Genomic DNA, 26,443 nt, shown 5'->3' with positions numbered 1-26,443 from the left:
AAGAAGAACTACAATATTCATGGAGGGCTTTATTAGCCCATTATAATTTGTATATCAGTTTTGTTTGTTCTTGGCATCCTCCAATAAACTGTTTTTTAATCAATAATAATAATCAATTATGATGTAACTACTCCTAAGTTAGTTCACATCTTTGGCTACAGACAGCACTGTTACAATACAATACATACTTTTCAGTTGGCAGTCATCATTAGCTGCAGTAATAAAAACTTTAGGTTGTGATCCCATAAATATGTAGGGTACACAGTGTGAACAAGGGCTACTTGCAACTCTACCTGTCTGATCCATTGCAGTACTTTGATACAACGAACTCCTTAATTGCTCTATTGAAAATGGTAAATATCAATTAAATAATTAACTGTAATGGAGTGGGCTGGAGGGGCCTCGAGTTGAGGTAGCCTTCATGTCAAATATTAAAAAGGGAGCCAAACTGTAATAATAATCAGTACAGTGACAATCTCATCTAAATAATGGATGTTGCATTGCACAGGGAACTAAAGAAACTTGAAATGAAAACTAGCATTCCTGCTTGATGACATTTCCTCAGAAAATACTAAATATCTGCCCTACCTCAATTGCATCTGGACCCAAAACCAGCACCTTAGGTTTCTGCAGTCCAGCTGGTCTTGATGGTCTTGTGGTAACTTCCTTCCAGTCACTACTGTTGAGGCCTCCATTGACAGTGGAGGCCACAATCCGATACTCGTACATTGTCCAGGGACTTAAACTCACTGAATTGTCAAGGTAGGTTAGGGGCTCATCAGCCAGCACAGTAGCAACAGTAGATATCTGTTGGGTGCCTTTCACTCTCCTCTCCACTGTGTAATGCTCCACCTCACCATTGGGGTGAAGGGGAGGCTCCCAGAATAAAAGCACAGATGTGGGGGTGTCAGAGAAGAGTTGTGGAGCAGGAATATCTTCAGGAGGTGCTGGGGGGGTATGAACAGCACGGGACTCAGAAGAAAGTGTGCACCCTGCTGCTGTACAGCACTCTACTTTGAATGTATACTTCTTGAAGGGCTCTAAAGGAGCCACTGTATACATGGTGCTGTTGCCTGCTGCAGTAGCCTTCAAAGTACTGTTCTGGTAGATGTTATAGTGAGTGATGACACCATTGGGTTGGGATGGGTGCTGCCAGGTGATCGTTGCCCTTTTTGGTTGGACTTCAGAAATGACAGGTGGGTCCACTGGCCCAGGCCCTGTAAGTAAAACAAAGAAATCACATCAAGTCTATTGGAAATCTCCTTCTCATTCTCCCTGTGAAATGTTGGATAACTCAGGTCTCTTTTTTATTTGTAATTTCTTGACCTTTGTGATTCATTTAATCCCATTTGTCATCATTGCTATTATGACCGTATCATATAGAGTTTAATGATGCTTATCATCTTAAAGAAAAAAATTAAATTTGTGGATTTGTTGTTGTCATTGTAATTTGTAATTCTATTTTAATGCTACTGTATTGTACTGCTTTAATCATGAAACTACACTCGTACATAATGTGTTCAATACTGTACATAGAAGCATACCATAAAGGGCAAGTTGTAGGTTATACCAAAGTAATTTTAAAATGCTACTAGCAATTCTTATGTAAAAAAAGTCTTATTTTTTACAAAGTACATTTCTACTGAAAACTTTGCACCATTTGAATTGCTAAATAAATTCTTTCCATTAACCATCTCCAGTAATAAATTGGTCAATAACACAGAAACCTATGCAGTAATACATAATTAAAATATGTATTTTAGCATATAGAATCTATATCATATGAAAAATTCAGCACACACAGTGTATTTCTTTTCACCAACATAGTATTACCCGTAGCTTTTTGAAGCCCAGACTCATATGTTAAGAACTGTATATGTAATTTTTTTTGTTATGCTCCCTGTTTTCTACATTAACCATTCAAATCTGTGATTTTAGAGAATTAGTAAAATTAATAAATTAATAATACAATTAGTAAAATTCTATATCTACAGTAAATGTGGGGAAAAAAAAACATATGCTTCTAACCAACAAAATACAAAAACTACATGATTAGTCTTTCCCCCAGCGTATGTGTCAGCTACTGATGTGGACTCAGGCATAGTATCATCAGGCATCTTGAAATGTATTTCTTTGACAAATAAATTTGTATTCCATTTTAAGCAGACCAGCTGCATAATTTAGCTTACCATATGTAGTTGTTATAATGACATGTATCACAAATGTATTACATAAATAATAATAATCTATGTGATAAAGATATGTGACTTGATTGTAAGACTGTTTTTAACAATTAATACTTTTACACATACACTACTCACCCAAACATAGTATCGAACAAATAAGAAAACTAGACAGGATGCAAATCTTGCCCATTTGGTGATTTAGGAGGTAAATGAACATCCAGCTGTTTCTTAAAGGTGCCCAGAGATTGGGCCTGAACCATCTGCCTGGCAAACCTGTTCCAGAACAGATACCCACACCTAATTGTGAAAAGAAGTGTTTTCTATTCTTCATCCTAAATTAATTCTCTTTTAATTTCCAACTGTAACCATGTTTATCTAACGTGAAATAGTCCCTATCTATACCTGTAGATTGTTGCATATTTGAATTAAATTCTCTTGCAATCTCTTTCTTTTTAGGCCCCTTCACTTGTTGTTACAGTATATGACAATCAATCCAAAGATAAGGAATCATTCTTGTTGCATTTCTTCAAACTCTTTCTCTGAGGCTATAATATCCTGTTTATGCATGTGGACCGAATCTAAACATCATATGCTAGTTGTAAAGTCCCTGAATATAAGTGCAAATTGAACTAATTTATAAATCTTTGAAACTCTAATTTGTGGATAAAGTTCAGAAGGACAAACACCCAAAAACTGATATGAAAGCTTATGGCATTGTTTACATACGACATGCCCAAGTAGACATTGTGCTCTATAAAATTGAAGAGTTGCAAAAAGTCACACCACAGCTCAGTGAAGGTTTGAAATAAGTTTTAACTTAACTAAAAAGAGCATTTCAGAGGACAAAAAAGTACATTTTCCTTTAGTGTTCTACACCCATGCATTTACAACCAACGTTTATACTTTAGACTAACTCTCTGTTACCATAAATGTCATGTTAAGGAGAAATCTTTGTCTATGCATTAGGACTTATATAAATATTACAGTAGTGCAATGGTTATTTTTGACAGTGGTTATCTCCATCTTATAACTACTCTGAAATGTCACATACAACAGTTGTCTGTCTCCCTGTTTCGGTGAGCAAAGAGCAAATTTACAATGAATCCCAGTCACACACACATATTGAATTCTACCTGATGATACATCGCTTCCTATTTGCTAATGAGTTCTTTTCCATGGGCTGTGATCCTCAATTACCATGGCTCTTACTTTAAAAATTAAAAACATTGTGAGGGACCTTATCAAAAGCTTTCTGGAAGTCTAAATAGTTTTGGAGATATTCTTTACTTAAATTGATAATGAATTCTGAATATCTGGGTATTATCCCATCATTTTATAGCCACCAGATATACAATAATATATGAACACCGAAACATGGGTTATCCCTGGAAAAGTATTGGTTTTACAGTTTTAAAAATGTTAATAATGCAATTATTATTTTGTTAATTATTATTTTTGTTCCCCTTAATGGTAATTCTCTTTTTGTCTGTACCTGAAGATATACAGTACTATTTTCATATACTGTTAACTCTCTAATGCACTTACATTTTGTTTGGAACTTGTTTTATTAATGTCTGCACTAAGCCATTTATTCATTTGTTTATTAATTGCTGTTTTAGGGATTAATTATTTTGTCATCTTCAACATTATGTGTTTTAAGCATGGCCATCTTTCTGCTATTGACTTCATTCCTTGTCTATTGTTTATTTGTAAACTTTGTCCCATTCCTTCATAGTCTGTTTCTAAACTTAAAAAAAAAGATTTGATTCACATTTTAGAGACCAAAAGTATATAGATTATAATAAATTATAGTCACAATTTCCTAGTGGCTCTATCACATGTGTTTTTAATTATACCCTAGTCTTTTGAAAAGATAAGGTCAATAAGATGATATTTCCTAGCTGGTGCTTTTACAAACTGAGTTGAGAACCAATCATTTATCCATTAACCATTTAAATATGCCAATTTATACATGCACAGTTTATCCCCACAGTTTAATAACATAATATTATTTTAGCTACAGTAGATACTTTTTAATCTCATCATACAATAACCTTTTTGTGTCCATGTCTACATTAAGTGGTCTGTAACATGCATCTATTGTTAAGAATTGTTATTTTCAAATCTTACTCACACATTATAATCTGTTCATACCCTCTAGCTTCAGTTCTCTATCTTGCAGATTATTTTTTAATATATAGTTCCACACCACCATCACTTCAATCCTCCTGTCTTTCCAAATATTATGTACCCATTAATTTTAAACTCATCCCTGTTATCCTCTCCTAGCCATTTTTCAGTTACTCCTATAATGTCATAGATCCCCGTTAATACAATAGGCCTGACATCTTGAGTTGAATTGCTTAAGCATCTATCATTGATGTACTGTATAATTAAATGAGTGTGTTGTTTGCTTTAATTATTTTCTTTGTGATGTCAAGGGCCTTTCTGGGCCCACAGTACTGGTCTACCGTAAATTCCTTGCCTCCAGTTCCCAGTTTTATTTAACAACTCTACAATGACCAACAACAAAACTATTTCTTATTGAATACTTGCTGTCTCCACCATTAAAGTGCATCTATGCCCTAGCCATGACAAAACAGTAAAGTTTACTACTGAAAACTTGATATTAAGACAGTTAAATCATTCAATAGTTTTATGCCATAGCATAATACAGGTTTTAAAACAAGCTATTTTATTATATTTTTTGATGAAACCAGTTTTATTCAAAAAGAACCATGTTATGTTTAGACAAAATGTATAGATCAAAATATGTATATGCTCCATTACAAATACACTGTATTTGTTACACATTGTGATAAAACCCTCAATGGTTGCTCAAACTATCTGATAAATTTTTTTCAACATCTGAAATCCGAAATGAATAGCTTTTTCTTGAACTTCAACCAAAAAAGGGATATACTCTATAATGTACACCATTACATGTTCATTTGGTAAAATTGCAATCCGAAAATTAAAAAGCTTCAGCCAGCAAAATGTTTTGTTTTCTTTTAATCTAATCATAAATAGTAGCAGTGGTTATACATGTACCAGTGCTTTTTAGTCAGATTAAAGAAAACAAAAACTAGATCCTGTTAAAAGAGAATGCCCTTTTGACACCAGTATCAGCAGACAGAAGTGCATTTATTCCATCTTCAGTCAAAATATATATGTATGTTCTGTAATAAATGTATTTTTTCTTTATTCAGCTCTAGAACAGAGAGCCCAGATCAGCCTCAGTATGATTCCTGGTATGGACAGAATATACTGTATATAGCATCCTGCAGATTTCTAAGCTTAAAATAATTTTTGACTTCTACAAATATCCAGTAGGAATGCATTATTTTCCTTGTGAAATGAACCCTAGTAGGATTTCTGTTGAAAGATATTTGATATTATCCATCAGGACTGAGCTTCAAAAGTCTGCAAGATCTTTTCTATGTATTCTTCAGCTTCTGTGCCAGGTAAACACACCAGGGTGGTAGTATCAGTTGGAATTCCAGTCCACAATGCAGTAATGTGCATGCACAGAGCCTCTGGCCTCCCCAGCCTCATAACCTTCAGAGCTCAGGTTACACAAATGCAATAGTACCTAATAATATAATCAATGCTATTTCCAATTTAATGCACCTTATTGCTGGCATTTTAATTACATTAGTCTCCCACAAAAAGTAAATTGAAATCCTATAAATACATTTTGCATATGAATGATTTCCAGGATCTGTATAGACAATATTTTTAAATGCTTGTTTCTGTCCCCAACAGAGTTTTAAATTACACATTTCAGCTTCTTCTGTTTATAATTCTAACCCAGAGTTTTTCATTTATCTACTCCCTGTTATTGTTATGGGTAATTTTTTACTGCCTCTGTGACAGTAGCTGCCGATTTAGCTCTTTCAACCTTCTGATAAATAAACAATGCACAGATCTGACCTTTAGGTTAACAGGTTTTTATGCTTGCTCCACTCAGCACTCTAACTGATTCAATTACCACAAAGGTTCAGGAGCTTCCATGAATACTGAAAAAGCCCAACCACATGCCTGCATAGGTGTCAAACAGCAAATTCAATGCTGCTCTCTTGAGAAATTCCTTAATTGTAAATAATTTTACCACACGAGACAATCAAGTCACCTTGAATGTGAAATCCCCAATGCCCCCACCCCCTCTACAAACCCTCCCACCCCCCCATGGCCTATAGAGGCGAAGTGTTATTTAAGCTTTACTGGTCTGTGTTAAAAACTGCAATTTGAAGGGCTGTTAAGTTTTTCAATTGAAATTTCATTTAAGATGCAGGTGCTTTTTATTTTATTGATGCCTTACTGCTCTCGGGGTACAAGCAAGAACACAGTGCAATAACACACGTCGGCCTCAATCAGCCATCAGTAACAGTTGTAATTTCAGGACATTCTAGAATACTTAGAAAGCCACTTCAAGAAGTATAAATTGCAAAAAATGTAAGGAAAAACAAGAGTGCAGCCCGCTGAGCCTTTAAATCAGATTTATATGAATTTAGTTAGCACAGTAATAAAAGAAGTCAAAAGACAGAGGGAAAAGGCTTATTTTTAGAACTACATTTCGATATACAGACTATTTCTTCAAGCTCTCTTGCACTGAAAAGGGTGAACTCTAAACTGAAAAACTTAAACTATAAACAAACCATGCAATCTTAGATTTAATATGTAAGGTTATTAACACTCTATTTATATTTGCAGACTGTTTGCTCTATCTTAAAATTAATCATTACTATCAAATTTTTATGTGAAATTTGGCAGCATAGTTTCTCAACTGTGGTTTTGCTGTCTCTGCCTTTCGTGCTCCTGCAGCTGGCCCAATGCCCTAATCAGGCATCCCTCCATTACACCCACAGTCTCCCAGTCTGGTGAGGGAACCCAAAGAAGCAGATTGTTATCCTGTTTATTATGCACTCTGCTTTTATGCCCCACTCATGGTTCACTCAGTTCTCAGCTGAATCAATCCTCCCATCTGCCTGAGGATTTCCAAGTGGCTGGTTCCTATTCAGTGTTCATCCCTTCTTGTCTGAAGTCCACCTTCCTCCTGGTCCACTTGTACCACTGACTCATAATCATCATCTTAAAGGCCTCTGTTATTCTATCCCCTGAATCATCAGACATCCCACCAGTAGATCTCTCTCTTTCTTGCTGTAGCTATTACTCTCACTGAAACTCTTTCCTTCTGAGATCTTCTCTCTTCTGCCCAATCATCAGCACAGTTACTACCAGCCACTGTTATCCTGATAATCACACACAGACACAAGCACACACACACTCACACCAGGGTTAGGTTCTTTCCCAGAAGCCAATTAACCAACTATACCAGTACCTTTGGACTGTGGGAGGAAACCAGAGCACCTTGAGAAAACCCAAGCAATTATGGGGTGAACATTCAAACTCTACGCAGATAGCACCCCAGAAACTGAGCCCAGAGCTCCAGCGCTGTAATTCATAAATTATTAAAGCTGCTGAATGACTGAATCCCAATGTCTCCTTGAACCTACAGTATACTGTATACTGTACATCTAAATTAAATATGTGAGTATTTTAAAACTACTATACCTACTGTACAGGAGACACAATTACATGTTGCAGCATGTGTTCTTAATATCATCTCATTTGTATAACTCCTCCGAAAAAGATGTGAAGCTGTTTACTGACTCTTTCCTTTTGATTGGGCAATTGGGTTCAAGGTTTGCTATAAAGGAAAATGTTTTGCCCCATTTTGGCTGCCTGAAATTGTCTTCCCTTTCCGCTCTAAGCTTTATCCATGCATTCTTTGAGGGCCTAAATACTGTCGGAAATCAGCACTCAATCATTTACTATTGGCAACACAACCTATGATCTAGAACTTCATTAAAGAACACCTATCCATTCTGCAGTTCTTCCTAAATTGCATTATATAAACTTAGTTCTTAAAGGGTTCAAAAATGAAGTTTGAGAAATGAGTTAGACAAATGTCCAAACAACTATATGTTACCACGGAACACTAAAAGCCATATTTCCTTATTGTTTTTATTTTCTACTCCAATTTCACAACTTCCAACTTAATCTTTAACTCTTATTATTATGAATAGCACACCTCACTAAATGCAGTTTGCTCCATCATAAAGTGGTAATATTGACCAGTCAGGACTAGGATTATTTACATTTTAGTAAATAAATTTCTATTATTTTATGTTTTTAAATGAGATGTAAAGGATTTAATACCTAAAATTTAGGAATTTATTATTCCTCACTTTGGGTTTTGGAAGCCTATGTAGCTGTGGTTGAGAATGGCATGTATTAAGTGGATCAAAAAAGACAGAGAAATAAACATCTCCGTAAGCATACAGTTGGTGATGTAGAAAATAGAAAAACTGGTAGTGTCTGTGGTCATGAACATCTTCAATACCAGCACTGGCTGGTTTGATTTCAAATACAAACCACAGGGGATTTTATTTTTAACAAACTACATGGAAGAAGTTGAAGACACAGACATTCACTCATGTCACGATTGGTTATAAAATGAGTAGATCATCATGAGATGTAACTTTGAAGAAGACATTTGGAACTCAGATGAAAGTGAGTTTTAAATCTGAAAATAAAAAGGTAGAAAAAAGTCCAAAGACAGACTTACTGCCATGTTTATCTGTTCAATGGCTGGCAAGGAAAGGGAGGTCAACATTGGGGAATGCCAGAACTCATTCTTTTAAAAATGTGAAATACTTTCTGATCCCCTAAATTCTCAGAGGGTCTGTTTGTACAGTATTAGATTCATAAAAAGGAATCTGATTAAAGAATTGGAAAATAATATTGTAATAATTGTGTTATGATCTTGTACAATGTCAAACATATTTACAATCAAATGAATTTAATTATGGTAAATGAATCATTTTTCAATTCAAATAGTGTCCATTCTTTAAAACATAACCAATGATTTCATATTTGATTCCTTTGGCAGCCCAGTTCTAATAATCAATTGTATATAAGAATCAACTGCAAATAAGAGTCAAAAGAAAGATGTGATTCTTGCAAGTGGACTAAATCATATAAGTAGATTATGACAGGGACATTGTTGACACAGCTTATACAGTATGGGTTCTCATGTATGTTCCACAGTAGTCATAACACTGTTATCATTTGAATTAAACTTAAAAACAGATTCTCTGTGGTCATTAAAAATCCCAGGCCATTTCTTGAAAAGAGAAGGGGTGTTACCCCCAGCGTCCTGGCCAAATTTCACATTGGCCTTTTCAAATCATGGCCTCCTAATAATCTCCATCTATAAATTGGCTTCATTACTCTGCTCTCCTCACCACTAATAGCTGATGTGTGGTTAACATACTAGTACACTATGGCTGCCGTTACATCATCCAGTTGGGTGCTGCACATTGGTGGTGGTGGAGGGGAGTTCCCATTACCTGTAAAGTACTTTGAGTGGAGTGTCTAGAAAAGCACTATATAACTGTTAGGAATTATTATTGTTATATGATATTAGGTCTACTCTATTATTGATTAATTCCACTCTTGTTGACCTGCTTTTGGGCCCATAGGGTTTCAGAATCTGATTACGATCCCCCACTGGCCAATACTGTATATGCAACAGGGCTCACTGTTACAAATGTGATATAAACCACTTAAAACCTAGGACCTAGTCCTACGGCACAGAGGAGTTCACTGCTGCCTGTAGAATGGTGCTTTATGCTGGACCCGCAAGTGATCAAATGCTGGCAGTGCAGAGCTATAGTACATGTGTTACATCCTGTATATAGCTAACAGGTAACCATATTTTTAAAAATATATAATTTTATTTTACAGATGAAATCTTTTGTTATTTTTCTGAAATAACATTTAGAGTTAAAAAAGGTACAAACAGATTTGTAACACAATAAAGGCACTTTTTTGTTTGAACTAGCAGCATCATGTCTCATTAGTCAGAGTTTAGAAGCACACTGTTATAATTTCCCAAACAATTTATTTCTCATTTTAGAGGAAATGTGCTGTTTGAGCATGCAACATTGGAATACAACATTTTTAAAATTTAATCCTATTAAATTTCTGACAAAAAACTTTGTGTTCAAAACCATAAATGGGTTTGCTTCTTGGTATTCTATATGGAAAAAAACTCTGGTATGGTAGAATTTTGTTCCGATTGAACATCAACAATAAATATGAAATGGTTCAAGCATATTCCACCACCTGTTTGCTGAGCACCCTTCATTGTTTTTTTTACATTTGGAGCAGAGGAAGTCAGAGTGCGTGTTACCCACTCTTTAGCGAGTTTCATGGCTGATATTGTCTTTGGACCCAGAGAGGTATGAGTGTTTGGTTTGATGCAATTCAATTTGTTCAATAGTCCAAAGAATTGGAGGTATGTTAGACAGATACATATGCTTCTCACTGGTAGAATCATCCACTGTGTCCTGCTCCTCATTTTCCACAGCCATGCTTTCAGGCAAAGCATCAACATAAGTCAGTAGCACTACTCACACCTGCCTACTGCTCGGGACTTTGTGGTTTTTCTCAATGCAGATTCAGGTTTGGAAATTATTCTGGGACTTGAAGAAAAAATAAAAAAAGAGATATTTGACTGTTTTTAGATGAACAATTTTTTATGTTTCATGCTTCTGTTTAAATTGTAAACATGCATGTAAAAATTTTCATGTCAGAAGGAGGAGCCAGTGCTTAGACGTCCTGGAGTTTGGCTAGTTTAAAACTGAGAGCTGAGCTGTGGCACAAAATAAGCACAGCATACAGATGTCTTCAATACACTCAGGACATGCAACGATATGTAAACAGCAATTCCTCTATAATAAAAGACACTTTTCTGCATTACAAAGTTAATATTCACTGTGGCAACTATAAAAGCTTAGAATGAAGAATTTGTTAATAAAATCACATTAAAATGATAGGCATAAAATTTTAATGGAATGATAAAAGAGAAGAGCCAGAGGTGCTGCTGAATACCTAAACTCATGTGAAGATGTACTTACAGGATTTGTTGGTCTTAGCAAGGTGATGGGAGAGAAAATATAAGCTGCTATTGAAAATCCTCATGCTAATATGACATTACAGTCATTAATTTATTTCAATTACTAATAGAAGCCATTGCTGTACATTACCATTCTCTTGTACTTTGAAGACACTTTATTCTTCCTCAGTAAACAGCATGTCTTTGGCTTTAAATCAGTTTGCAAAAATGACTTGGTAAATACATGGAAATTACTTTGAATTGAAAAATTTAGAAAGATTCAAAATGCAGTGTAACTTTATAAAAACAGTGAAAAAATGGGGAATGTATTAGATCTGAACTACAATGAGGGAAAATGTATCTGTTGCTGTTAGTACAGTTAAGCTTTTAATTTTTATTCCAAAGCTAAAAAAAGTAGAAGAATTGTAAAAATAAAATGAAAAAAGGGACACACATATTACATGATTCTTCATTTTAACCTTGTACTGTATGTCCTTTACACTCTCTTTACCCTATACACTGTAACATTATCTTGAAAAATATCCAACTATTGCTTCCATTGTTAATTTAGTACTGGTTTACAAAGTACTATTTCATAGTGATGGGCTATGAAATGTGAAAGCGTTTATTAGCAGTAGAAACCCACTGCCTCTCCAAAACACCTTTTCTGATTCTTCACCTGCCATTTATTCAATTATATTCTAACTCAAAGAGAAAATAAACTGTCTTCTGGTACTTATGGATGAGGCAATATTGAAGGACAAATAAGGTCTAAAGGTCTTGGAGAAACAACATTCTCTCAAAGACCCAAATCATTTCAATGCAAATCTTTTCCAGACAACTCTATCTCAATCCACATAAATGGTCATAAATGTTGCATTTATTTGAATTCAAATGCTTATATTTAGATAGGAATTTATACTCTGCACTGCATTTGTCACTCAGTCCTACGAGTACATAATTATATGTTCATTGTTAAAAATTATAAAACAAATCGACACATATCATTTTTCCTCTATCCAAAGAATAAATTACTACAACCCAAAACATTTTTGACATACAGTAGAACAATTGTATAATGTGTTGCAAGATACAAGATACATATACATAAGTCCTTTACCACATACTTTACTGAAAGAATAAAAAAAACTTTGTACTCAAATCTAAATTCAGTGAATAATTTAAATACTTCTTAATATTTTTCGCCAAAGCTGCTCTTTAGAATTTTAATTACAATGTTTGATGCAACAAGTTTAATTAATATTCAGAAGTACCATTCAGTGTTAGTGCTACTTTTTGGTTGTGTGATTAAATTATTGTCAAATGAGAATTTATTTACAGTTAAACTTTTAATATATTTTTTTCTTTACATTTATGACTATATTTCAGCACTGACAGTGAGAATCTAAAAATCTTTGAAGTAATGTGGCTTCACCAGTTTTTATGCAGATCCTGCCAGACATGCTGTAGGGACAGTAAATGAAGATTGTAAGAAATTAAACAAAATTGGTAGTTCTGTGAGATGAAGACCTAGAAAATAGTGCAGCTGGGTACCAAGTGTGTCTGGCACATAGAGGAATGCTGTTTAATGATAAAGTTCTCTTGTCAATATAAATACGTTTTCAAATAAAAAACACCTTAAAGCATTTCCGCACACATTTAAAATAATGGCACACATAAACTGAGTTGGTGCAATTTCAGAATTTTAGCAATTTATGATAGCAGCTGCACTGTCATTGTCCTTTATAGACTGGGACCATGTATACCTTAAGACATTTAAACATTTAGACATTTAAAAACTTTGTGAAAGAAAAGTTTTCAGGCGCTACTGGGCAATAATTCAGTATTCCAAAGGAGAGTACGGAGACTTTCTGCATAATAATGAATAGGTGATAGGCAATAATACAGAGCATTTGAAATGTATGCAAATAGTAGCAGTGTAATTATAATATATGTGATAATAGACTCAAGTATAATTAATTTATAACTTACCAAAGAGTCTCTGTTATGAACTCTAATATGATTCTATTATAGTAATTAGACCACAATGACATGATGTAGGTCACCTACAAGATATACACTTCTATGCTCCAGCGTCTGTTGATGTGGACATTTTTGTGCTTATCCTAGTTAGTGCCATTGGTATGCATTTTCCTATGTAAGCAGACATTAAAAACACATTCATAGCTTAATAAATAGACATATTCTCCTTGGAGTATTTACATTTCCTTTTGTAAACACTGCAGATTTCAAAATAGATATAAATTTTGATCATTAGAATTGGAAAGCAGGCAGCATTTCCGAATATTGGTCTAGTAGTAGTTTCAGTAAAGCATTGTAGAATACAGTGTTTCCTTGCAGTTTATAACTATATGACCAATTTTTAACTTTTTTTTATAGCACGCAGAATTCCTAGTGAAAAAGTATGACACTTGCAATGTGATACAGATATCTGTAATAGTGGACTTCTTCAGAAAATAAACATTCAGAAAATAGTCTGATTTTCCATGAACAGAGATCTGTAAAAAGCACAAGAGATTGATTTTAATATTCTATGTTGCAATCAAAATGTAGCATTAAACATGTTTTGATTTGTCTTATTGTAAGACAATAATAACTGTCTGAAATAGCAAATATTATCTTAAGTACAGGAGTTTTATACAATAGCATAAAGGGTGAAATAGCAAAAAAGAAAATATAGTAGTATAGCAATGTCTTTATTAAAATATTTATAACTGTAGCAATTGTCTTTATGTACACCTCTTTCTTTTTCACAGGCTGCTAACAGAGGTATAAACTTCTTTCTTATACTGTATGTTCAGCATGAGGAGCTTTTTCTTGTCTTGCTTAAGAGAACATTCTTGTACTAACAGGCATTTTGACACCAGGCCTACCTATCTCAGCAAGGTTTAGTGTTCAGCATTAATGGAATCTCTCTGCACAAAGGCAGTTTGGCTCCCCCGGGATTTTAACTAAAGGCTCTCCCTGTTGATAAGTTTGTCAAATCTGCTCTTTCACCACTACAATAAGAAATCTAGCAATTTCACCAGTATTTTTTAAAATTCTGGTAAATATTAGCAAGAGTATCAATATCATGCTGGACATATAACTAATAGTATTTAAAATATTGTACAACCAACAACAGAGTGACATAAGTGGGAGAAGGACAATGGCTCAGGACATATAGTATGTTTACTTGAATTATACATCTAAAGCCCAGTGCATTTGTATAGTATTGTGTTTTTTCTTTTCTCCTTCATATCTGCTTCTCTTTCTTTATATGGTCTTCCTGCTACCATAAAATTATTGGCACAATGGATGGAGATCATAACACATTGAGTGACACACTATTTGCACTAGTCACTAACTGACACCAATCAGTTACAACACAATGAGAGATGATGCATAAGGTGAGTGGAGGTGGAGATCAGACCTGGAACAGATAGATGGAAAAAAGAGAGGAAGTGAAGACATTGCACCACCTCACATATCCATTTGCATGTACTGTATGGTCTTCAAGTAGCCCCCATGATCATCCTGACATTCAATCAGATCTGAAGTTCTAGCTCATGTGACGATCTCCTGAGAGTGGGATTGTTTGTCCAAAAATGATGGAGAAATATGGACTCTCTCTTCCTCTCTTGCCCAGTTTCTTATAGTAGACAGCCAGGACAAGGGAGGTCTAATGGAACAAGTTGATTCAGAATTCTCAGGACAAAGGAAAATGCTAGCAAGATACAATATAAGCAACGGGTCAGTCTCAATTTTCAAGTCGTACTGCAGAGAGTGAATTACTCTTGCTAAACTGTTTACATATTGAAATACTACAGGAACGTATTTACAGCAACTAAGCCACAGAGAGAAATGGAAATAAAAAACGTTTCAACAGTGAGACACAACCCAGAGGAAATTAGTGGAAAATACACGGATGTTCTTTTAAAAGAGTAATCAGGAGTCACTTTAACACAAAGCATTGTCCCTGTTATGTTGCTGGTGCTGATACCTTGACTTCTTTATGAAACAAAGTAAAGAAAAGATTTCATCCTTCCTGGATGAGATATTTGTATCGATTAGCTTCTAGCAACCAAAAGGAATAAATGGATTGAATAGCCTCCTCTGAATTTTAACTTATCTTATGTTCATATGTAACAGCTATTAATGAGAAAAAAAAGAAGTAATTGAAAAATATTGGTATTAACGTAATTGTTTTTTTTATTCTAATTGAAAACATGTTTCTGTAACTTAGTTATTTAAAAGCAATAAAAATCAAATTTTAATTTCAATTAAACATCATATTACTGATTAAGCACTTTTTGCCTGAAGGAGATCAATCAGCAAGGGTTCCACTACCAGATATGTCAACACTTTGCATCAAAGACCACATTGCACTGGTATTTCAGAGGTAAAATAGAGTTCACATTTGACCATGGGAAATGGGATTCCATGTCCTTAAGAAAATCTCACATAAGCATGCAAGATTCTCAGGGATATTTGAGACTTGATTCATCAGAGTGTTAAAAATCCCATTTGATAGCATAGTTAGTTGATAATAGATCCATAACACAGTTAATAAATCTGAGCAAAGCACAGTAGAGATTACCAGATAACCACAATTTCCTCTTCTACATACTGTAGGTACATAGGATTTGAAAGGTTTCTGTGAACCCTTTGGAACAGTTGTCCTGTTTTCTCTCCTTAAACATCTCCAATCAAAGAACAAAAGTCACCTCATATTTAAGCAATCTCAGCAAACTCTACCCAAGTTATTTAAAAACTTTCTAATAATCTAACAATCTAAACAAACTTTCTATTTACACGCATTTCAACAATATGATGTTAAAAAGATGTTTGCCTGTACAATTGTCTTTGCTGAAGAATACTGTATAAAAATACCAAGCTGTTGTAATACATTAGATTTTGAGTAAAATGATTCAAACTAAAGATTAACATATTCTAATAATAATATTGTAATAATAATAATAATAATAATAATAATAATAATAATAATAATAATGTTAGTTCTGACACTAACCTTACAAGCAATTTATAATTGTTTAAAAGGCCAAGGTAGCTTCTTTAATTTTCTGTAAATATTTTGGTGGTGTTGAAACAGGGAGGGAATAAAACATTTATTACACAAATGTACAGACAATACAAAAACATAAAAATAATTACAACTGGAGAAAACTTTAGAACATTACAACCAGTTTTTTTCACTATATACTTAACATGGACCACCCTCGATAACCCCAACTCAGATATCTCTAAATTAAAGATATCTTTAAATTTATCTATTGCAATGTGTCAGTTATCCAAACCCACTTTAACAAATATACTCCCCTTCAGTAATCGGGGTAACACAAGGGGCTACTTACTGTCCTCTGCTGTCACCATTCGGACCCATTCACTGATCCCGTTTCCATGTGCATTTGAGATGATCAATCTCAAGTCATAAGCTGTATATGGCTCCAGGTCCTCCGTTATGTAGCTGAAGGAAGTCGTTGCATTATCAAAAAGTCTGGAGAAAAAATCACAGGAATAATCTATTTTAAAGAACTCGCAATATTGTCTAAATATTTTGATTATCAAGTTAATAAATTAATTAAGCAAAGATATTTTATTTTGATTCAGCCCTCTTCCGTTCCCATTTGGATAAACAGCAGCAACGCTTAGTATTGTACTGTTAACAAGATTAGTGGGTATCCAACTTTGCTCTGTAGGTTTTTTCATTGTAACTGATCACACAGCAGAGGGTGATAGCAAGGTACTGTAGTACTTTAACATACTAGCTAGTATGTACAGTAGGTAACTCTGCTTTGCTTGTTGCTATTGACTCTCAAATGTAAAAAAAGATTCCTATCTGCATTCTCACTTAACTGTGCCACACCACCCATAAACTGTTTCATATGAATCTTTTACTAACTACTTCTTGACTTTCATTTATGCCTACCAAGTGTAATACGCCTTCATTTAAATTGCATTGCAGGAACCCCACATTTAACTTCATATATAGCAAGTATTTCATATATCACACATTTAACTCCAGGGTTTAAACCTTAGATAGTATCATGTCTGGAAATTATGCTTTTACTTTTTCTTTTGCCTTGGCTTTACAGTATATACTGTATACCTGGGAGAACAGCTCACTGCAAACTCTGAGCCATTATGTCTTAATACATAAATACAAAACCCTAATCATTAGCACACAATACATACAATTTATTCTTTAAAAGGCTAGAGACCTTTGAACCAGGGAAGAAGAAAAAAGAAGTATCACACAAATAAAAATTACTTGTCTGATCTTTCCCACAAAATTACATAAGAGAAAGACAAGAGAACTGAAGATTACTGGTCAGTCACCTGAAATAAAGCAATTTCATCTTTCATATGGTGTAAAACGTCTGTTTAAATGAGCTGAATTAAAGACATGAACATGACAAAACAATTTATTTTAAAACACAGTGAAGCATTTACAAGCATGACAGTGAAAGATCGACTGTAAACAACAATAACAGTGGAGAACAAGAAAAAAGAGACCCCAAATTATTGTAATACCACAAATTATCATGTGAAACAGATGTAAAAAATATGTTCATTAACTCCATGAGAATACAATGGTGATTTCCAAATAACTCAAAAAACAAAAACAAATTTAACAATCCAAGGAACTTGAATACTTGAAGAGCAACTTTCACAAAATTGACAGCTGAGTGAAAACAGCTGCACAAAAATCTACTGTATACCTTCCTGTCAAAATGAAAGCAAATAAGCATTCTTTTCTGTGGTATTGAGCCGTGATAAAAAAAAATATGTCCATGTGCTCAAACCAATGCACCTACCCCCATCAAAGTATTTAACGAGACAGCAAAATAAAACACAATATTTACTCTAATAATAACAGAAAAACAGAAAAAACTTCTAAAAACATTATTCCACAACTCTAAAAAAGGGTGGAGATTAGGCTATCTAAATCAAAATTTTAGAAACATAAAAATGGTTACCAATGAGAGGAGGACATCAAACGTACAGTATCTGGTTCTTCAGCAGTTAATTGATCTAAGGATCATGTTTTTTTTTGGGGCCTGTGCCCTTATGACTTCATTTCAACAGGTCCGCTGGTAGTTAACAATGATAATCATTGTATCAGAAAGTTCGGTACAAACGTAATAGTATAATTTCTATACAAACCCTATGGAAGGTCATACTGTATAGCATTTTTGAGACTGAAATTAGTGGTACTAAATTGGTATCTACAGTGGTGTGAAAAAGTGTTTGCCCCCATCCTGATTTCTTATTTTTTTGCATGTTTGTCACACTGAAATGTTTCAGATCATCAAACAAATTGAAATATTAGACAAAGATAACACAAGTAAACACAAAATGCAGTTTTTAAATGAAGGTTTTTATTATTAAGGGAAAAAAAAATCCAAACCTACATGGCCCTGTGTGAAAAAGTGATTGCCCCCCCTGTTAAAACATAAATCAATTGTGGTTTATCACATCTTTGGAAAGCTGAGTTCAATTTCTCTAGCCACACCCAAGCGTGATTACTGCCACACCTGTTCTCAATCAAGAAATCACTTAAATAGGACCTGCCTGACAAAGTGAAGTAGACCAAAAGATCCTCAAAAGCTAGACATCATGCTGCGATCCAAAGAAATTCAGGAACAAATGAGAAACAGAGTAATTGAGATTTATCAGTCTGGAAAAGGTTATAAAGCCATTTCTAAAGCTTTGGGACTCCAGCGAACCACATTGAGAGCCATTATCCACAAATGGCGAAAACATGGAACAGTGGTGAACCTTCCCAGGAGTGGCCAGCCGACCAAAATTACCCCAAGAGTGCAGCAACGACTCATCCAAGAGGTCACAAAAAACCCCACAACAACATCCAAAGAACTGCAGGCTTCACTTGCCTCAGTTAAGGTCAGTGTTCATGACTCCACCATAAGAAAGAGACTGGGCAAAAATGGCCTGCATGGCAGAGTTCCAAGACGAAAACCACTGCTGAGCAAAAAGAACATAAAGGCTCATCTCAGTTTTGCCAGAAAGCATCTTGATGATCCCCAAGACTTTTGGGAAAATACTCTGTGGACTGACGAGACAAAAGTTGAACTTTTTGGAAGGTGTGTGTCCCATTACATCTGGCGTAAAAGTAACACAGCATTTCAGAAAAGGAACATCATACCAACAGTAAAATATGGTGGTGGTAGTGTGATGGTCTGGGGCTGTTTTGCTGCTTCAGGACCTGGAAGACTTGCTGTGGTAAATGGAACCATGAATTCTGCTGTCTACCAAAAAATCCTGAAGGAGAATGTCCGGCCATCTGTTCGTGACCTCAAGCTGAAGCGCATTTGGGTTCTGCAGCAGGACAATGATCCAAAACACACCAGCAAGTCCACCTCTGAATGGCTTAAGAAAAACAAAATGAAGACTTTGGATTGGCCTAGTCAAAGTCCTGACCTGAATCCGATTGAGATGTTGTGGCATGACCTTAAAAAAGCGGTTAAGGCTCGAAAACCCTCCAATGTGGCTGAATTACAACACTTCTGCAAAGATGAGTGGGCCAAAATTCCTCCACAGCGCTGTAAAAGACTCATTGCCAGTTATCGCAAACGCTTGATTGCAGTTGTTGCTGCTAAGGGTGGCCCAACCAGTTATTAGGTTTAGGGGGCAATCACTTTTTCACACAGGGCCATGTAGGTTTGGATTTTTTTTTCCCTTAATAATAAAAACCTTCATTTAAAAACTGCATTTTGTGTTTACTTGTGTTATCTTTGTCTAATATTTCAATTTGTTTGATGATCTGAAACATTTCAGTGTGACAAACATGCAAAAAAATAAGAAATCAGGAAGGGGGCAAACACTTTTTCACACCACTGTAAATTAATCTGGCAATACATTACAGATTATTTTTCAACAATAACCCACTTTTAAGAAATACAGCTCCCTTACAATGTTTACTTTCTGTCAGTAATGCAAGTTTTCTGTATGCACTGCATCAGAATAATAGACAAGCATCTTCAGTAAAACCAGAAAATTAAAACTCCAGCATGCAAGACAAATGCAAATGTGTTATTTAGGAACAAGTAATAGGTTTATTCCATGCTGAAAAAGAAGAAAGAGAACACAACGTTTCGGCCGTGGAGCCTTCTTCAGGTGTCCACCTTCTTCAGACACCTGAAGAAGGCTCCACGGCCGAAACGTTGTGTTCTCTTTCTTCTTTTTCAGCATGGAATAAACCTATTACTTGTTCCTTTGCAGCCTACGCATGCTGACGCAGCTACCCACCTTAATGTGTTATTTAGGTGTTAATAATCTTATCTTTAACTAAATATTGCTTGAATGCCTCACATAACTTGTATATTTGTAAAAAAATGAAACATTAAAAGCTTTTTATTATTTTGTAAAATCAATTTTAAAAAGCAAGCTAAAAAATGTTTACCACCCTTGTTTTATTGTGTAAATTTCCCACTTAATCCATAACAGCAATCACAGAATAAGTCTGAATTAATACAATTTGAAGTGGTTTAAAAAAATTATTTCAGAATATCCCTTCCAAAGATAATTTTGGAAATCTTCTTTTATCTAATTTGTAATAGTTTTTTTTTAATTTTTCAATCAAATGTACCATAAGACTTGATAAATAAATCAAATGAACAATGAAATACATTTCAAAAGGATTCCTGGAAACTAGGGTGATATATAATACATAGGTCTAGTCATTTATTTATTAGAACAGAATGAGAATTCTCCTATTTCTGATTAAATTGCACTTGGTTGTCAAGATGCATGTAATGAATACATATAAGATGCATAACTTTTTATAGAACAGTCTGCAAAAATGGTTTAAGTCTGGATAGATTATATATGTAACATTTTATTTGTCTTATTTCGACCTATCCACCTACCATTTACAATTATAATACCCTTTTACAAACCCACCCTAATATTATCTTTCTGTTAGCAAATGTACTATAGTAGTATCATTATTTTTAAAGTAAATATATTAATTACAACAGTCATGGAGTTCGGAAAGCCTAGTATCCTGTTTCTTACTTGTGACTGTGAGTCTTCTAGCTTTCACTCCAATCACAATCACTGTCACATAAAGCATAACATTCTGAAACAATTTACTGTAAACAAACATGGCTACATCGGCCAGAAATAATGTCACAGAATATTTTCAGTTAATTGTTAAATCTATATTACTTCACTTGATCAGAAACCCTTTATACATGATTAACTATTTAGTTTTATTCAGTTTTGTTTTAACTGGCCTGGGCAGACTGGCTTATGAAGCGACAATTACAATGGTCCAGCTACTACTACCACTTATTAACCTTGAAAAAGACTGCAATAAAATCTCATGGTCTTCACTCCTCTGGCTATTCTGAGTTTTTGTGTGTGTAGATCCTTGACACCTTGGTTGAGAATAGAGATGTAAACAATCCCAAGCTGTCATGTTAGATTTAAAAAAATGATGTCTGAAGGTGAACATAAGAGATGTGTAGTGTGTAGGGATAGCTGACCAATAAAAACAAGACGTATTCCTGTAAGGCGTATGACTATGCAACCTAGTCATTTTAAAGGGTGCTAGGCCCCTTCGTTCCTCTGCACCAGATTCTTTTCATCTCCCAGAACCAGTAGTACATGCACAGATTAACAACAAGGAAAAGTATCTTTAAAGTTTCTTATTTTCTGTTGATCAAAACAGTTAACTCCATCCACCTAACACACAGAACACACAATGCAACTCATCAACCAGAGGCATTTACTGACAGAACAGTTTTACTGTTCTGAAAAACCCCATGGACCATTTTACCAAAAGCAATGTCCCCAAGGAAAAGTCCAGGAAATAGAAAAGTCCAGCAGCATTATTTTCTGAACTCAGCTCTGGTCAGTGTCCTGGTGTGCATCCTTACACTACAGCAAAGAGACAGTGAAATGCCAGGCATCCTACTTAGTTCCAGATGCAGCTTCCTCTGCTGCTCCCAGTATATGGTGTCTCAGTCCTCTTCAACTGCCATAATGTGTCCCACAAAACTGCCTTCTTCCACAGGTCTCAGTTCTGTCTTGAAGTGCTTCTGACTCTCCCACTCACTTTTCTACCAAAGCTGGTAGGAAAGCTTTGTGTGGGCAGAGCCAACTGCCCAGGGCTCCTTCAGGAAATGGTTGTCCAAATATGGCCAAGTGTACTGATGCATTGTTCCATCTGATCCTGTTCTTAGGCTCCCCTGTCAATCACAGGTTTGCAACCCCACACATTAACCCTGAATGGTGTCGTAATTGCCTTTAACTGACAGCTATACAACCAAACAGAGATGACAATTGGTTGCTACCCTGGTGCCTTTGAAGGGGAAGGACAGTGAGTTGACCAATCCACCAGAACCCTGCTCAAAGTCAGAAAGAGAGGAAGACCTGATGTTCTGCTCAATGTCTCCAGAGAATGAGAAGATACCGTCCTGGCTTAGGTCACTGGGGGAGTAAGCTCTACAGGTTGCATGTGGGAGGGGAGAGCCGGTGCGCTCTCCAACAAGCAACCAAACAGAGTGAGCATGGACAAGTAATGATAAAAGGATATTTGACACAGTAGGGATAAATCAATCCCCTTGTCTGTTTGGTTTGCCCAATTGTTCATATGTTTGGGCTTGGAGTGATTTGCCTTATAGCAGGCTTACATGGCTTCCCCAGTCACAATGAGAAGGTGGAGAATTGAATATGTGGTGGATTGTCTCTGTAAGCTTATAAAGACAGAACATTGATTTCTATGAAGGACCCACTTGAAGTTACAAAAAAGACAGCCAAAAAGATTTTTGGCAATTGTCAATTGTATTAAATACCAGTTAGATTTCATACTGTATGTAATTCTGAAAGCCTTAATACAAAAAAATAATAATAATACAAAAATACATGCACAATTCTAATTAATGCACGGAAGTATGCACTTCCAGTAGTATGCACAAATCATTGAAATTCCGATATTGATACTTATTAAACCACAAAAGTTGAAAAACTCCATTTTGATTAACACATTTAGAACCGTTAAAAAATGAATAGTGTAAGTATGACATAACATTTATTTTTAAGTATTACTTATGAAAATAGATCTAGCTGGTAAATGTATTCATTTTATCAAACAGTTACTAAATACTGTCTTCCAATTAACCACTGAATTAATTATTTCAAAATTGAGAGTAAACGTTTGGGCTATATCAGCCAATCTCAGATGTGTGGCTTTATTTCTCTAATGCTTAGAAAGTCTTTTTAAATGAATTATTTACAAACAAGACATGCATAGTTATTTAAGTTAAAGATATGTTAAGACTACAAAATGTAAAGTCTTACTGTATAATGTCACCAGTGGAATGAGCAGCCTTCATCTGGAGTTGGTATCTGGGCAGGCCTGGAGCGTTGTTGCGAACTGGTGCCGACCACACAACCTGAAGACTGGTTGGGGTGGCAGATGACAGCCTAGGAGGCAGCACACCATCTGGAGCTGTCGAACAACATGGATGAATTAGAGCAGAGCAAACTATGGTGGACATATTTTGGGGAAGAATCGAAATGCTCCTTAAACTGGAAAAACAGTTTCACGGGCTCAGCAGCTTCACTCCTCATGGTCCATTTGATTTAACACTTTCCTTTCTCTTTGACTAAGTATTCTAGATTCAAGAATAATTTTGCTTTTGGTGAAGTGAATGTACATCCAAAATTTAATTAAATGTTGTTGTGCCTTTGTGGGTTTTTTTTATTTATAACAAGGTGGGTTACACTTTCATCAAATTGAACATCTACTGTACACATAAAGACAAAAACAAATGTTCTTTGGCCACCCCAGGATAATAGTTATTGAATTTAACTACTTTAAATACATTTCTTCTAAATATAGACTAAATGAAAATGCAAAACTTATGGGCTTATACAAGAAAGAGTAGAATTTCTCAGGTTAATGCTTAATGTTTAATACAGATGTGGATGTGGACTTAAGATTAATTTTATATGAGCACATTTTCTGTGCGACTGAACCTCTAATTATTACAAGTCAACTGCCCATCACTGCCAGAACAAAGCATAGATCCTCTGCAGTTTTCAGTTATATTAAGAAATGCTCTGTAAAATATTCATTCAGTTTTATTATATCCTTAATCAAAGTAATTTGTACTCCACAAAATGTGTTGAAAAATGCAATTAATCTTTACATTGGAAATCCTGAAGTGCAATCATTTAGTCACTATATTTTAGTGCAACAAAACTAAAACTTCCTTTCTTTCTAGTGCCACCAGCTTAAATTTTTTCTCATTTTACAGAAATATGGGCTGATGCAAATATGCCAAGTCCACTGTTTTCGGAAGACAACAACAACAGAGTAGTATTGAGAGCTGCAGCGTCCACTATTAATACTACGGCTCTATTTACTGTACCTTTTTAGTAATATATTTACATTTATTTGTGAGTAGTAAATGTAATGATATGTCAATTTATTTTGATATTTTCTGAGGTATTTATTTTGAGATTTTTTAAGTAGAATAGTATATGATACTTTGTAAGTTACTATGATACTTTATGTTAAGCATTTTCATATCAACAAAGCACTACATACCATGCTTTTCATATTTATACTATATAGTACATTGAGTAACTAAATTCAAGACTTATATCTTAAAGTTTTAAAGTGGTATTCCTCTATTGTATTCTGTGTCATCCACTGGAATGTCCTGATATCTGCAAACTATGAGATAATTCTTGAGTTTAGAATTTAAAATGTGGCACCAGCCCATTAAACAATTTATAAAGCAAAGAAAGTCAAGGACATTGACTAAGTTCTCAGAGCTATTACAGGCTTTAATCAAGCTCAAATCTACCTTTTTTCACTATTTTTCTACATTGGTGTTTTACAGTCCACCTGGTAGAAAGCATGGTCGTAATTCATTTAATATAATATGCCAGTTTAGATTCCTTCACTTTCATGATGAATAGATGAAAGAACAAACAATTTCAGTTTCTTACTATAACAGTACACTCAGTGCACTCAGAAACAGTACCCCTGTAGTGCAGTTCTACAACACAAGTGTTAAATTAAGCATCAACATTGAAGAAAATTTTATAATATCATGTAATAATATAATGTTAAGATATAGAGTCCATTCTAGGTTAAGGTGATTGGGTGATATCTTTCCAATATAGATTAGAGTGGATTCCAAGATGAGTTAATTTGAAGATTAAATCAAGCTTTGTCAACTGCTGTAAATTTAAATACCCCATTGAACTCCCTCCTTCATATACAGTGGGCTACATCCATGGAATTAATATGGAATAAGTATCAGGTAGGAAAAAATAAAACAAAATCTGCAGTAATATATAAAACAACAGTATTCTAAATAAATTAACAACAGAAGTGTTGCAGGTTCCCAGGTAGGATGATGTTGTTGTAACAAAAGGCCAAGAATTCCAACTTTTTATCATAATGTTATGCCAGGCCCGACAAGGGGTTGAACCTAAAAATTAGAGTCAATGAGCCAAGATATGCAGCAATTGAGAGAATTTATTCGATGACAGAGGAAACAGCTGAGGCAGTAACTGCGCAGCTGAAGCAGGCAGAGCAGAGGCTGAGGTCTGAGGTGATGAAGAGATGATTAGTGGCAATGATGACTGAGGAACTGGAAACTGAGGATTAAAAAACACTGAGAAATACTTCTGAGAACCTGAAACTGAGACAAACTCAAGGCAGGGTTAGTGACTTAATGTTTGAGCCCTGAGGAATGATTCCTCAGGGCTTAAATACAGTGCAAGGCTCCTTAATTGGCCTGATAGGCCTGGCCTGATCTCTTAGAGGATGGCCCCAGCGAGTCTCTAGCAAGTGTGGAATGCGCATTGGTAATTGGTGGAGCTAATGCGGCGGTGCTGGAGCTCGTCAGGGCGTAACACAATAATTGAACTTGTTTTTTGTTTTATGTATTTACTTTTACCATATTAACAACTGCTTCTTCACGTATGCACCTTGTGACACCCTTGTGTAGAATGCCCATAACTATAACAAATTCTTATTTATGTTATTTTTGGTATGTATTTTTCTTATGACAATAATTATGTATCCAATTTATTTTCTAGACTGTTACTTTTACAGCTATTATGCTATGGCCTGCTGTCAACACTCGCTGATCTAGGGATTTCCAGTATGGTCTCTTTAAATTCCATCAGTTAGATATTTAACTTGAAGCCACGACTTATACTGATATGACAAACCAACAATGGAGGTTTCAAAAACACATAATGGAAAAAGCGGTATAGA

The 26,443-nt window shown here is 35.0% G+C and overlaps 1 protein-coding gene across 1 annotated transcript in view; it reads right to left on the bottom strand.

Moving 5' to 3' along the window:
• The window catches only part of ush2a (Usher syndrome 2A (autosomal recessive, mild)), a 405,544-nt gene that overhangs the window by 153,195 nt on the left and 225,906 nt on the right, over positions 1–26,443 (bottom strand). The window contains exons 38-40 of the mRNA XM_088939657.1: positions 23,500–23,650; positions 16,527–16,669; positions 589–1,217 (exon numbers count right to left, since the gene is read on the bottom strand). Coding sequence (XP_088795783.1) covers positions 589–1,217; positions 16,527–16,669; positions 23,500–23,650 — 923 coding nt within the window. The remainder of the gene's footprint in view (positions 1–588; positions 1,218–16,526; positions 16,670–23,499; positions 23,651–26,443) is intronic.

The sequence above is a fragment of the Atractosteus spatula genome, chromosome 2 (assembly GCF_055471065.1).
Source record: "Atractosteus spatula isolate fAtrSpa1 chromosome 2, fAtrSpa1.hap1, whole genome shotgun sequence".
Lineage (NCBI taxonomy): Eukaryota > Metazoa > Chordata > Actinopteri > Semionotiformes > Lepisosteidae > Atractosteus > Atractosteus spatula.
The sequence above is the reverse complement of the archived record's forward strand: the minus strand, read 5'-3'. Positions and strand labels throughout refer to the sequence as shown.